The sequence below is a fragment of the Belonocnema kinseyi genome, chromosome 7 (genome assembly GCF_010883055.1).
Source record: "Belonocnema kinseyi isolate 2016_QV_RU_SX_M_011 chromosome 7, B_treatae_v1, whole genome shotgun sequence".
Classification (NCBI taxonomy): domain Eukaryota; kingdom Metazoa; phylum Arthropoda; class Insecta; order Hymenoptera; family Cynipidae; genus Belonocnema; species Belonocnema kinseyi.
The window spans coordinates 52,522,866-52,537,778 of NC_046663.1; the positions used below are offsets into that span (position 1 = coordinate 52,522,866).

The window sequence follows — 14,913 nt, forward strand, 5'->3', positions numbered from 1 at the left end:
AATTAACAAAGATTAGCTTTTATGACAGAATGACACTTATTGTTAGGACAGGTATACACTCAAAATTATAAACCACTCATGTTGAAGTCAAAAAATTTGTCTCAAGAGATAAATGTATGTCTTCAAGACATATAAACTTGTCTCCAAGACATAAATTGAAGTCTGGCTCCGTCTCAAAACTGAGACATGCTCAAGTCGAACTTTTCGACTCAAGCACGTCTTGATTGGGGGCAATTTAAGTCGAACTCATGTCGAAGTATTTCTACTCGGGTTACAACCCTAATAGATTAATTTTTAACAAACTCTCACAGTATGAGATATCCGCGAAATATCCCATTTATCTCCCAGGATATCGTGGGCATATCCTAGGAGATCCTGTAGGGATATCGCAAATGATATCCTACAGGGCGGAAATCTCGATATCCCTGGAATGTCCGAAGGATGTCTCAGAATATCCTCAGGATATCCCATTAATGTCCAAAATTTATATGCCAAGGATGTTTCCAAGATATCCTAATTCTATAATTTAGTATATTACTGGAAATTTAAATATATGTACTGCCAATTATATTTATATTCAATCGTATCAATAAAATAAGAAATAATTTAACAATATTAGGTGTTTTCCGGAGGTTTGATACAAAGTACAATATTATAAAGTTCAATAATAGTAAAGCTCGTTCTAGCGTCACTTCCAGGTAAATTCCATCACGGCTGTTAGTGTCATTTATATTATACAAACGAACGCGGTACATATTAGTTTAATTGTTTTTTTTAATCATAAAAACTGATTTTGCGATTGAAAATTTCGATCTCTAAACTGCGTAATTTAGATTTTACAGGTTCAGTAACAGCCAACTTTTAAATTTTTAGGGAGTGAATTATTTTTTATTGTAAGTAGGCTGTTATTGATTATGAAAATTATTCTCATTAATAATCTCTAACCAAGTATACTGAGATAGGATTTTGAAGGAAACCGAGTATTCGAGATTTGTACAAAGTGTTTTTTTTTCAAACGTATATTTATAAAGCCTAATGTTTTCAGGCATTCTACATATTTGAATAAATTTGCATATCAGAAATATTGGATTCCCGGGAAATAAGGATATCCCTGGAGATTTTTGGGGGATTTCTCAGGATATCCTATATCCTGCTGAGATATCCTAGGATTATGCCAAGGATATCATTTTGTTATGAGGGAAAAAAGATAAATTTACAATTAAGTATAAAACAGTACAATTTTGTGTTCAAAAATGATTTAAAAAAAAACCAAAGTATTTTCAACCAAAAAGATGAATTTCCAAAGCAAGTATCTTAATTTTCTATCAAAAAACCAAAATAGATGAATTCCTAACGAAAAATATAATAGTTCATATTATTTAAACCAAAAGATATTTTGATTTGAAATCAAACACAGTTGTTGTATTGAACCAAAAAAAATGTAGATTTTTTTTCTACTGAAAAAGATTAATTTTGGAACGAAAAAGCTGGATTTTGATGCAAGAACGAATAAAAATGTTAACAAAATTGTTGGATTTTTATGACAAAAAGATGAATTTTCTATAAAACAGTTCCGTTTTCAATCCGAATATATAAATTAATATAAAATAAGTTACATTTCAGCCAAACAGTTGAATTGTTAACGATATACGTGAATTTTCAATGGAAACAAGAAACGTAAATAAGTTACTTTACAAGTTACGTTTTTAAAATAGGAACGATGTTACCCTAAAATTACAAATAACTTATCTTTGGACCACTCTCCTCTGAACAATATAAGAATCATAAATATTAATTTATTCAAATGAACCTCTCGGAAAGTCAATATTATTTCGAGTTGAATTTATAAATCCGATCTGAAATTAATTCTATATTTTAAATTATGTCTAAAGCGACCCAAAACTAATTTTTAGAAGAAAGAAATTAAAAATCCGTGATAAAATGAATGGATTCCTGAATTGTATATAACAGAAACTCAGTCCCTAATTGTATTGCAAGTAGCAAATCCGCAAATCTTAAAGTTCGAGTCGATTTCATAGTTCAAAATTAATCCCTCTTATAGGGATCTAGTTCACCCTGTCGTCGCTTAATTTGATGTATTCGACAATCTCTTGATATGTTTCACAAAATGGACTTTATAAAGCTCAAGGGATATTAAGCTTAAACTGTATTTGTGTCACTGGCGTCTAATCAAGGCTAACTTACGAGATCTACTTGGAAAACTCGGCCTAACCAGAGAGGTGATAACCTCGATGGAAAGTTCATTATGTAGTACGATCATTTTCTGTGAATCACTCAGAATTATTAAATTGTTATGTTTTAGATCGCAGAAACCTCTCTTTTTTGTTTATTACGTAAGTTATACAAATATGTTGACAATCATAATTATTTTCCAAGGTTTGAGACTTTAAGTCAAATTTGAGTCAATTTGCAACTTTTTTGGCTCATGGTTTTGCATAGAAATGTGCTCATGAATATTTTCATCGAGGTTCTCTTTATTTTCCCTCAAAGGAGGAAAATAACAAACCATCTTACTACACATGAGATACATCTCCAATGCAAAAGACGAGGTCAGTATCAGTGGTGTAGCCCTAACAATGAAAGTGACGTATCAGTACTTTCATAGAAACTTTAATTTACTTAGGAAAATGAATTCTTGAAAATTACCTGAAACTTACAAAGAATAGCTTGAAAATTACTGAAAGTTTCTGTAAAGTTACCAGAAAAATTATAAAAGTTACTGCAAAGTTTCGGGAAATTTATGGTAATTATTGTGTTAAATCATGTTCTTTTTTCCTTTATTTATGCCACTATAAAATTGTATTGTTGATAACAAAAAAATAAATTTTAAAGGATTTTATAAATATTTTTGCAAAAGTCTCAAGAATAACGCGAGAAAGAAAGAAGTGCCAAGAGACATTTTTCTAGAAGTTTTTAGAGAAACAATTTTGTTTCTTTTGAATTTTTACGTATCTTGTATCGTTCTGGCAAAAAAACGTGAATTTTTGTTCTTCAGGCAAAAAGATTCACTCATCTCACCAAGAAGTGGGCACAGGGCAGAATATCATCTTTACATCAGGATGAATCTAGATGAAAAAAGTCAATAGAAAAAATGGTGCAATTTTGAATAAATTGACTTTGAATATTTTAAGAAATATCTTTCCAAATACATGTATTATATTTTAAAATATGACACTTTTAACAAAAACTTAGATCATATTTTGATAATCCGCGTTAAAAGTTTTTTAAATTCAAATACTTCTAACTTTGTGAAATTTGTTTTTTAGACAAATTGGTAAGATACGTGTCATATTATTCCCTTTGAAAAACAGCATCTTTGAGTGGCAAATAATTCGGTGACTTGAGCAATGAGCATGCTTTATTTAAAATAAGTTTGGTCAGCAGAATCAATTTACAATTTGGAAAAATCCCACAAACATGATTAATTGTAGTTAAGAAATTCCGAATCATAATATAATTCATGATGGATTGCGATAAATATATTTTTTATAACGTATTGTTGACATAAAGCGGGTTCCATACTATCTTACAATTAAATTCTTAATATTGTGTAAATGGCGCTTTTGATGTTATCTAGATGTACTAGAACAATTTTGCATGCTACAAGAGAGAGAGAGAGAGAGAGAGACCTGGCTGCGCTAGTGCCCGCCAGGCCTCTAAATTTGACAACAGGTCCTGCCAAAAATCATTAAATAATTGAAATCGATTAACTGCAATAAGATTAAACGCAATGTAATTCGAAAATAGTCAATTGTATTCAATGTTTCATTGCTTACGCAATGGAACTACACCCGACTCACGGTTTAGCAACGCGCGGTTTAGTCATTCATAGAACTGCTGGCCCACGCAGTTTCTCAGCGCGCGGAGCGAGAGATGGTTGCGACTCTTGTCTGAAAATCACCAGCAGCGTAGCGAAAAGGCACAGTGCGCGGGTACTCACATGCGGAGATTGTTCAATATTATACATTTTAATTGGAAATGGTTCAAACGGCCCTGACTGTCTACGTTTCGATACTTCCAATTTAGCAACAGGGCTACTTGCTGGCAACCCCCGACACTGGCTAAATTGAGAATCCGGTGTAGTACATCTCTGTTGCAGTGCATTGTTCGGCAAGTATGTCGAGCAGTCTATTAAAGCCAATTAAGACTTGTAATTACAGCACATTTTTTGAATATTTTCTAATTGACAATGATTTTAAAATTTCACAATGAATTTATTTTACCTAGAAATAGGAAACACTGTGGTATTTTTTGAATATATCATGAGCGTCTAATTTTTGTTTTAAATTTGTATGAAAATTTAAAATTAGTAAAAGATACCCATGTGCTTTATAGGCACAAGACAAACTTTTTTTGAAATTTGATTAAAAAATAGGTTTGTTTCATAAGACCCTATCCACGGGATTTTTTCTTTTTGAAATTCACTAGGCACCTTCAGAAAGGTTTCTGTAGTTCTAAATAGAGTTATAAAATTATAGTTAAGATTTTTTATTGGGCCGAAGCAAGAAAATAAAAAAATGGCTTTTCCCTCCAAAATAGCCTCTGTCAATGAAATTTCGTACTTTTTAAAGCTTGTCAAAATCGGGCGTTTTTCCTTTTCAAAGATTTAGTTTTAGGTATAATTTTATATAAAATTGATCTTTTTCAACACAGTTATAATATCATACAGGAAAATCGAATAAAAACAAATTGAGCTGTTCTCTTTAAGAATAACTTCAGCCGAATTAAGTAGCTTATGTGGAGAAAGGCTTTTTAGATTCTCTGAGTTATAAAATACAAGGTTCATTAGTTTTTGGATTTTTTAACTTGAAAGTTGTAAGATGTTTAGTGAATTTTGTAATATTTAAAGAACTTTAAGAATTAAATTAAAAATTGTTATGAACATTTTATGTAAACAAACACTCCTGCATATCAGTTTGTTGCAGACAAAAATGATTATTAGCGAGCAGCGTGCTCGAGTTCGAGTGTCTTATCATAGGAAGGGCCAGCTAAGCCATCAAGTATCATACGGTACCCTGACAAATACCTGAATAAAAATTAGTTTTCAAACAAGATAGAAAAATTGTTATCCACGAATGATGACTTTTCTACTATAAAACGTGGGTTTACAAACCAAAAGAATGAATTTTTAACACAATTAGTTGAATTTTCGACCAAATTGATTGCTTGAAGAAAATAGTTAAATTTTCCAAAAATACTTAGATTTTTAATAAAATAGTTGAACTTCTAACCAAATAGTTGAAATTTCAACAGGCAAAGATAAATTTTCAATCAAATGGTATAATTTTCAAACAAAGAAGATTGAAATCCAATCAAATATTTTAATTGTCAAGACAAAAATACAAATTTTTTAGAACACAGTTTAGTTTTTATCAAGAAAGTTAGTTTTCAACCAAGGAAGATGGCATTTCTAACATAATTGATGAATTTTCAACAGAAAAGTAAAGTTTGGAGCTAAAAAGTCTAATTTTCTAGAAAACAGTGAACTTTATATCGAAAAACATGAATTTTGAACCAAACGATAATTTTTGTCCAAGAAAGATGAGTTTTTAACAAGATAGTTGAATTCTCAACTAAAATGTTGACCTTTTAACAAACAGGAATAATTTTCGATCCGAAAATACGCCATTTTAAAAAATATATGAATTTTTTACCAAATAGTTACATTTTCAAACAAAAAGTTGAATTTTTGACTAACAAGTTTAATTCTCTACGCAAAAAGATGACTTTTTAACAAAATACATGCATTTTCTACCAAATAGTTAAAGTCTTAACTTATACAGGATATACTTAAAAAAATAAAATAGTTAAATTTTCAGATAAAAAAAATATTAAGAAGAAAATGAATTTCCGACAAAGTTGTTTAATTTACAAAACAAAAAGATGAATTTTTCGAATGATAAGATTAACGCTTTACCAAAAAACGTGAAAAAATTTCATAAATTGTCAACAAAATTATTTAATTTTAAAGGCAAAAAGACAAATTATCTACAAAAAAGTTGAATTTTTAAGCATATAGTTTAATTTTCTACCAAAGTAAGGAAATTTCAAGAAAAAAAGAATGCATTTTTTTCACAAAAAAGTAAAATTTTTCAGTTAAAAAAACTTAATTTAAATGGAAACAGTTGCACTTTTAATCATAATTATGAATCATTAATAAAAAATTAATTTTGTTTACAAAGTACTTCAACTTTCGGCCAATAATAGACTTTTCAACGGAAACTATAATTCCCAACTAATTATGTAACAGTTGATATTTCAACCAAACAATTACATTTTTAAACAAAAAGGATACATTTTCAACCAAGAAAATTAAATTTAAATTAAATTTCTACCCATAAAGACCATTTTTTTTTAAATACGTGAATTTTTAACCAAAAAGTTGAACTTCTTACTAGAAAAGATATATTTTTAACTGAACAAAATAAATTCAAACAGAAACTGGAACAGTTTAATTGTCATTTTAAGAAATTTATTTTCAACCAATTATTTAATTAATTATATTAATAATTTAATAATTTAACATTAGAGTTGCATTTTCAAAGAAATAATTCAATTTTCTACCAAATAATCAATTTTTTTCATGTGCCCCCCGGTTACAAACCCTATTTTTTAGCCCCCCCCCTCCCCCCCGGTAACGTAATATATGGAAAGTACACTAGGCCACTTTTTCTTTTAGGACCACACCACTGAGGAAACGATAAGAGATAGGTAAAAATGAATGTCATATTTGAGTTATAAATTATTACATGATATCCATATTATAAACTGACATCGATTTTTACCTATTTTAAGTTACGCAATATTTATTGACAATAATATCAATAGTGGAAAGTAATCTTTGGGACGTTCCTAAGCGACGTGGAGGGACGTTCCAGGAAAGTTTCGTGCTATTAAGGTGAGTATCGAAAAACAACAATTTTACACAAAAATTATTGAAATCAATCAATTTTTCACTTCGAATACAGATTTTATTCAAAACAGGAATATGCCAGATTACATAAAAAAAAGCTGTAAGTCTAGTATTTATGGAATTTCGTTTATTAATAGAAGATAAAAATGCTATTAACAAGAAGCTAAAAAATGTTATGTTTTCTTTGCACTTTAAGATAATATTTTAATGATCAAAATAATGCCCAGAACTAAAAAATGTAAATAGCTTTCTCATTGTTAAGAACCTTCTTCTTTTAAGATTTATTTGCGATTCTAAATATTTTTCTACTATTATAAAGCAAACGTAAACTTTAAATCATATGTCTAATACGAATAATAAAAAAAGCATTTGCAAGAGAATTATGATGACGTAATTGTTACCCCACTACCAGTATGGAGAACCAGACAACAGAATCAAAGTCCTCGACGATCTGAGCGTTTCAGACAGTCGTCTTTCAGCTTCGAAGGTACTAAGCTGATTTGTGTTAATTATTTTCTTTAAATTCTTAACAAATTTTTAGATTTTTTTTTACGTTTCAATATAATAAATCTCACAAGTGTAATTGTTATCATTTATTTTATAATTCAAATTATATTTTGATTTAATCAAATTAAAATAAGAATAATGTTAAAGTAAGAATACAAATTTTTGTTGCTCGGACTTTAAAGGTTGTAAAAATATACCAATATCAAAATCAATATTAAATTTTACAATCTAGAGGAAATTTCAAAAATTACTTTAAAAATTACATTTTTTTAGGCTGTGAAGATGAAGCTGCTTATTGTGTCAACGTTGGCCTTTTGGCTCATATTAGCGTGTTCAAACCATGAAGTTCTTGCTGTCGATCCTCATGAACACAACAAAGTAGTTTGTTACTGGAATTCCACGTCCTTCGAACGACAAGGTGAATTAATAATAAAAAACTTTTTCATTTTTCATTAGATTAGCAATTCTTTAATAAAAAGTGAAATGTTAAATAGTACCATTATCTTACGAATATTTAAGAATAGGCACTGCCTATGGTTGAGGAATTTTCTGTAATGTTGACTTGTACGAGCTGGAAAAGGGTTTCTTTGAGTTACGCACAATTTCGTAAACGTAGATAATGCGTGAAAAATATATGATTTTTTTTATCCTTTTGGTGGAAAAACGTAAAATTTATTCAGAAAAAATCATTTGTTATTAGGTTAACAAGAAAAGAGTAGTGAGGTGTCATCTCCGAAATTAAGGTACTCACGGAGATAATTATCGAAGTAAATTGCAAATTTCTGGCTTTTGAAAATGTTGTGTACAGTTTCAATGAGCAAAAAGTTACGCTTAAATTTTCAAAACAATGATTTTCTTATTCCGGAAATACAAATTGCTACGATTATCTGTAACCCTCACTTCCATTGTGAGTCAGGTTCCTTCGATATTTAGAAAGTCCATTGTATTTTCCGAAGAAGAGTATAATTTTTTCAACATATAAGCCCATTTTTCCTCATTGACACTACATAAACCATTTTCAAAACCAAAAATTTGTAATTTATTTCACGAATTATCGCCCGACGTCCTTCAGTTTATGATATGACACCTCACTACTCTTTTGTTATTAACATAATAAAAAATGATTTTTTCTGACTCTATACATTTTATCATTGTGCACAGAAAGGATGAAAGAAATTAATATATTTTTTTGCAGATTTTTTGTAATGTATTTTCAGGGAATAACAGCCATTCAATATTAAGTATTCTAAAATGATAAGTATAGGGAAAATCTTCACTTACAATGTGTACTTTGTTTTATGTTTTTAGAATTTTCGTATGCTGAGAATTTCACTACAATCTGTACACAAGTTGATTTATCTAAATTTTTCCGACAGATAATAGACAAATATGTTCCATAAGCTTGGCTAATCTAGAAATTTCATTTCGGAAAGAGTATTCCATTTCCTTTTCCAGCTCCGCTAATTTTTTCTAGACGAATTATTTAATATGATTAAGTCTCAACTTGTTAAAAAAATAGCTGCAGAACACAAGAATTAAAATAGTGAATAAGAGAATCTGTTAGACTCACATGAGATTAAATTTCCATTCTACTAAACCGGTTCTATTAAAAATTTACATAGTGAGACGGAATGAAATAGTCCTTCTAGTTTTTCTGAGACTGTAAATCGTCATGACTCAGAAATGCAAATTGAAATTGGAATTTGAAATTATTGGAATATACGTGTTGTATTTGTCAACAATTATGTTGTGAGGTCATCTCGATTTTCTCTTTTCAAGGACCTGGCAAGTTCCAAGTTGAAGACCTTCGCCCAGCTTTGTCTATGTGCACACATCTTATTTATGGATGGGCTGGAATTGATGCCAATTCTTTTGAGGTTGTTCCTTTGAACCCGAGTTTAGATACCGGTGCTGGATATGCATTCTACCGATTAGTAACTCAGCTAAAGAGAAATTTCCCCGATCTTAAAATTTATCTTGGAATCGGTGGAAACGCCGACCCCTATGAGGAGACACACAAATATCTAACAGCTGTAAGCAAACATATTTTTTAATTCATTTCTATTGCTATTGCTTCTGTCATTTGCAAAACATTTCGATCAGGATATTTTTCACTCAAATATAAAATCTTTAACTTGTTGTTCACGAAAGAATCTTTTACGGGTCACGATAAAGAGTCATATGATGTCATAAATAACGGGATAAGAACAGAGAATAAATTAAAAGAGTATGGACGCAATTATTCATATAATAAGTAGATCGATAGCATACATTTATGATTCATCATCAGCTGTTAATTAAGACAGCAAGTAAGAGCAGTTTTTAATATTTAGTGCTGCAAATTTATAAAACCTTCAACACAAAATCTTCAATACAAAACATAATTTTTATTGATCCGAATTTATAGTAAATCTGCTTTATTTTCTTTCCTTTTTGACTTTCTAATATTCTAATCTTCATCAATTTTCAATGAATAGACTGAGACTTCGGAAGCAAGGACAAAGTTCATCAATTCGGTTGGTCGTCTCTTGTCCGATTATGAATTTGACGGAATTGATTTGGCATGGCAATTTCCACCTGTGAAGGTAAAGAAGAATCGTGGAACCTTCAGCTCAATTTGGCACGGAATCAAAAAGACTTTCGGCTATGGAAAATTCAAGGACGAAAAAGAACAAGAGCATCGTGATGGATTTACGATACTGGCTCGTGATTTGAAGACTCAACTCAGGAACAGAAATAAAGCACTCACCCTCACCGTTTTGCCCCACATTAATTCCAGCAGTAAGTTTTTATTTTTATTACAGTTAAAAAATACTTCTATCTTTTCTAGGTTCTAAAAAAAAACAATAAATATGTTTAGAAAATCCATTCTCTAGAATTTATTTATTCATTGCTGATATTATTTTTTAGTCTATTACGATGCGAGACTTTTATCACCAAATTTGGATGCGGTTCACTTATTGACTTTTGACCAGAAAACTCCTGAACGCAATCCGAAAGAAGCTGATTATCCAGCTCCACTTTATGAAAGTTATGGACGAGTTCCTGATGACAATATTGATTACCAAACAAGGTATGTTTTGTTGAAAACTATATCTTTAGTAAATATTTTGTCAGTAGATTGTTCATATTTAAAAAAAATGTTAACGTTTTTCAAGATATAAGTGGTTGAAAACTTCTTGTATCAAATTAAAATAAATGCTTCAATTTTAGGTACTATAAAATATCATTAATAATCATAAATTAAAATAAATATTAAAATAACTGCATTGTCTTTCATACAATTTTAACTTAATTTTAATCAGCTTTCAGTAATCTGCAACTTTCATTTAGATATAAAATTTTATCCCAGCAGGAATTAGAATCAACAAAAAATTAAGAAGTTAATGTGGTATTTTTTGTGCTATTAAGATGTACTTAAAATACTTCTGGAATTCGGAATTTCGAGTCTTCCATTTTTAAAACTGATCCATTTTGTAGCTCTTTGCAATTTAAAATTTTGCAACTTGCTTAGTTTTTAATGTTTATAGTTGGAATCATATAATTTTGAACATCTTTATGAGATAGATCTATCTTAAAGATTTGCAATTTAAGATCCTTCAATTTTTCATGTGTGTAATTCAAGATGATGAAGTTTTTAATGTTTTTTTAATAGTTCAATTTTGCAGGTTTACAGTTGAAAACTCTTCAATTTTAAAAATCAATAGACCGAATTCATTTTAAATCAGACGGGCTTCGTTAAAAAAAACTCACATGTTTCTTCAAACTTGTGATTTTTATGCGCGCTAAATAAATTTTGAGGCCAGGAGAACTTTTTCCCTATCAAATTGAATTTTCTATTTTTTTTGCAAACAATGGCAGATGAGAACAAAATGTTGAGATAAAAGTTTTCACGACTAAAAAAGTTATACGAAAAATACTTGCGATTCTTTTGCGATGTCCTGCATCGATTACGAGTGGAATTCAAAAAGTATATTATTAGAAAAAAAATATTCTGGTCTGAAAAATAATTTTGTCCACATGCAGATGTTAGGTTATCTTCTTCGTATAAAAAGAAACTAAAAAAAAATAGTAAAAATTTAAAAGGCTGGGATTTTCCTGAAAAACTTTTTTTTATGTTTCTCTTCCCATTTTAAAAGCATGAAAAAATATTTTCTTGAAAACCTCACCTTTTTATATTCTTTTCAATGTTTTTAAACAAGTTTTTGCTGATAGAAGAAAAGTATGCGCGCTCAATTTTTGACGGAAATTTGTAAATATATATATTCTGAACCACATTAAAATAAATAAAAAACTACAATACTTTTTTTAGACATTTTTCTCTATCTCGCGTTGTTAGGGAAGCGGCGGGTGATGTGGCGCGGCGGTTAATGTGGCGCACCCTCATTTACAGAAATTGATTGATTTATAGCGAGAGGTATTTACTGTACTGTATTTCTTTATGTGTACTGTTTTGTATAATGAAAAAGTTATTTTTGGGTGTTATGCATGTATTTCTAAAGTGACCAAAAAGTAGTGAAAAAGTATAGTAGCATTTTTCTGGACTAAAAAAAGCATAATATATAATGTTCAAGTTGCACACAATTTATAAGTAATTATTTGAACCCATCATTTATCCAAAATTAATTTAATTGAACTCAGTAAACAACTTTTACTTCCCTTTCCGAAATTGCACTAAGAGTGCGCCACATTAGCCAACCAGGAAGGATAACTTGGTGCAGGCACACTTTTTGTGAAACTTGATAACTAACTACTTTAATAGACGTAAATGCAATAATAATCATACGCATGCGGTAGATAAGATATTGATTTACGTGCTCTATATTATTTTACTACAGTTTTCAACATATTTAACTTTTAACGGAGCTTTTTATAACATGTGCGCCACATTACCCGTCGCTCCCCTATGCTAATAATAGGATTTTGGTTTCCATATTATTTTTTATGGATGAAGAAAAATATCCTAAAAGCCTTCTTTTAAATTTTTACGTATCTCATGTCCTTTGATTAAAAATTTGAATGTTGTGGTGTCAAGTTTCGGACAATTATAATACTTTTTGAGTAATAAATGATGATAATGTAAAAATTATTACAAATTTGTATTTCTATATCAATTTATTTTCGTATGTTTTGTCGTTTATCCACAAATTTGTCATTTTTATTTTCAATGTCATTTTTATGATTAAAATCAAAACTACGCGTCCTATCAAAAAGTGGTGATTAACGAATTTGTAGATCTTTTTTGGGATCACAATTTTTCTTCATTCATCTTTTTTCGTATCTTGCTTAGTTTGAGCACAAAATGGAATTTTTGATTATTTTTTGTGCAATTAAAATTTGAATTTTTGATTTTACAAGAAATTCCCAAATTTTTCAATAATGTTTTTAATGCCCTATGATCTTATAGGGCTTTTAAAAATCAATGTTTATCTTCTCTTGGCTTTTTTTCATATCGTGTGTTGTTTGGGTTAAAATTTTGATTTTCAATTGATTAACAAAATTTTTAAAATGCTATAACACTGAGAAATTTATTTTTATCAAAAAAAGTCATTAAAATAATTTGTTCTTCTTTCACAATACTATAAATATCCGTACATAGAATTTTTAAATTAAGAAAAAAAGTGGTCTTAAAAATTTTCAAACTGCTCTCACTTTTTGAATTTGTATCCAAAATGGCCGGTTAACGAACTCGTCCTTTTTTTAGGACCTGAAAAAAATTTGCCAAATATCGATTTGATCCGTCCATTTTTTCGAGAGTTATCGTGTTTACGGACAGACGGCGGCCGGACGAACAGACAGACCAGGCCAACGCCATCGTAAAATCTTAATTGTTAGATTCAGGGGGTCTCGAAACGTGGAGATCCGTTGAAAAACTGGGATTTCAAGTTTCGGACAATTCTAATACTTTCTCAATCATAAATGATGAGAATGTAAAAAATGAATATTACATATAACAGTTCAAACTATATATATAAACTATATATAATTTTTCTGCCTAAGAAGCATTTACAATATTTAAAGTTCTACCATTTTGAAGAGTTACAATGGAAAATTTTAGAATTTTAAAAATAAAAAATTGTTATAAGGCGACCCTAAAACCATGGGATTCTATCTTGAATTTTAGAAGGCACTTCTTTTCATTTATTTCCTATTGCAAGTGACATAAACAGTTCAAAATAGAACCCTATGTTATTATAGTCACGACATGTCTATGGGAAAATTGTGAATTTTCTGATAATATTTATCGTTTCTGGGACTTAGTGTGTTAGAACATCTGTATATTGTGACGGAACTGATTGTTATTTATCCTCTTGGCACATTTTGGTTTTCCCAGAACGAAATCCTGTAAAGTATTTTGAAAAATTCAAAGTATTGAAAATTAAAATTGATGTTTTTCCCCGTTTCTTTAAGAATACATTATTATAGTTTTAATTATAATTCTATTTTCAAATTTGTCAAAAACTCAAATAATTTAAATTTAAATAAAAAATTTCTGGTATTTGTGCACAGAGAGAAATTTCAATACATTAAATCACGGCACTAATCCTTGATTTTATAACGCTTTGGTGCGAGAACTAATATCTCGGAACCCTTGCTTTTAAAGCATAGGCCTTGAAGTCTTAGACATTAGGCCACGCCCCTTCGCTCCCATGTATCGAATCCCATGCTTTTAGATCACAGAGTTCGAGACTTTAAATCACTTAATTTTTAAAATTGTGTTGTTTTTAAAATTTCATAATTTGTTAATATGTGGTGTAATTTACTTCCCGTAGTTTCAGGATTTACTATAGATTGTTAATGACTGCGCTGGGCACGAAATAAAAGAAAAAAAATGATTTCAGATATTGGTTAGAGAACGGAACACCCGGTAGCAAAATCGTGATTGCAATTCCCACTTTTGGTCGCACTTGGAAATTGACAGCTGACAGCGAAGTTGCCGGAGTTCCTCCTCTTCACGCTGATGGTCCAGGATTAGAGGGACCTCACTCTCACATTCCTGGAGTTCTTTCTTATGCTGAAATTTGCTCTAGAATAATAGAAAGCGCTGTAGATCGTCTGAGGCGTGTTGGCGACCCTTCGAAAAAATACGGAACCTACGCTTACAAGAAATACAACGACCAATCTGGCGAAGAAGGAATTTGGGTTGGTTATGAAGATCCAGATACAGCTGGAAACAAAGCTCTCTATGCTAAAGCCAAAGGACTTGGTGGAGTTGCGATTTACGAACTCTCGTTGGATGATTTCCGAGGAATTTGCAATGGAGATAAGTTCCCAATCCTCAGAGCTGCCAAATTCAAGTTGTAAATTTAGTCTCTTAAGGTTCTCATCGATCGTACTGTATTTATCATAATTTTCAAACTTCGAAAGGTAAAATTTTACTCGATTCATTAGTGTTATCTCTTATACTGAGATAAAATTTAAAGCTTTGCAGAGTTAATAAAACCTCTTTCGTAATAAAAGTTAAAGACACA

General features: G+C 30.0%; 1 protein-coding gene across 2 annotated transcripts; it reads left to right on the top strand.

Moving 5' to 3' along the window:
• The first annotated feature begins 3,927 nt into the window (after positions 1-3,927).
• LOC117175807 (chitinase-like protein EN03) lies at positions 3,928-14,913 on the top strand. 2 transcript variants are annotated; one of them, XM_033365557.1, is made up of 9 exons: positions 3,928-4,135; positions 6,701-6,732; positions 6,817-6,919; positions 7,347-7,421; positions 7,715-7,859; positions 9,221-9,474; positions 9,919-10,222; positions 10,352-10,514; positions 14,284-14,913. In XM_033365557.1, the coding sequence occupies exons 5-9, from the start codon at positions 7,724-7,726 to the stop codon at positions 14,744-14,746; spliced, it is 1,320 nt and encodes a 439-aa protein (XP_033221448.1). In that variant the 5' UTR covers positions 3,928-4,135; positions 6,701-6,732; positions 6,817-6,919; positions 7,347-7,421; positions 7,715-7,723; the 3' UTR covers positions 14,747-14,913. The 2 variants fall into 2 exon arrangements, with proteins under 2 accessions (XP_033221448.1, XP_033221449.1); XM_033365558.1 differs by lacking the exons at positions 3,928-4,135; positions 6,701-6,732; positions 6,817-6,919 and having other exon boundaries at positions 7,338-7,421.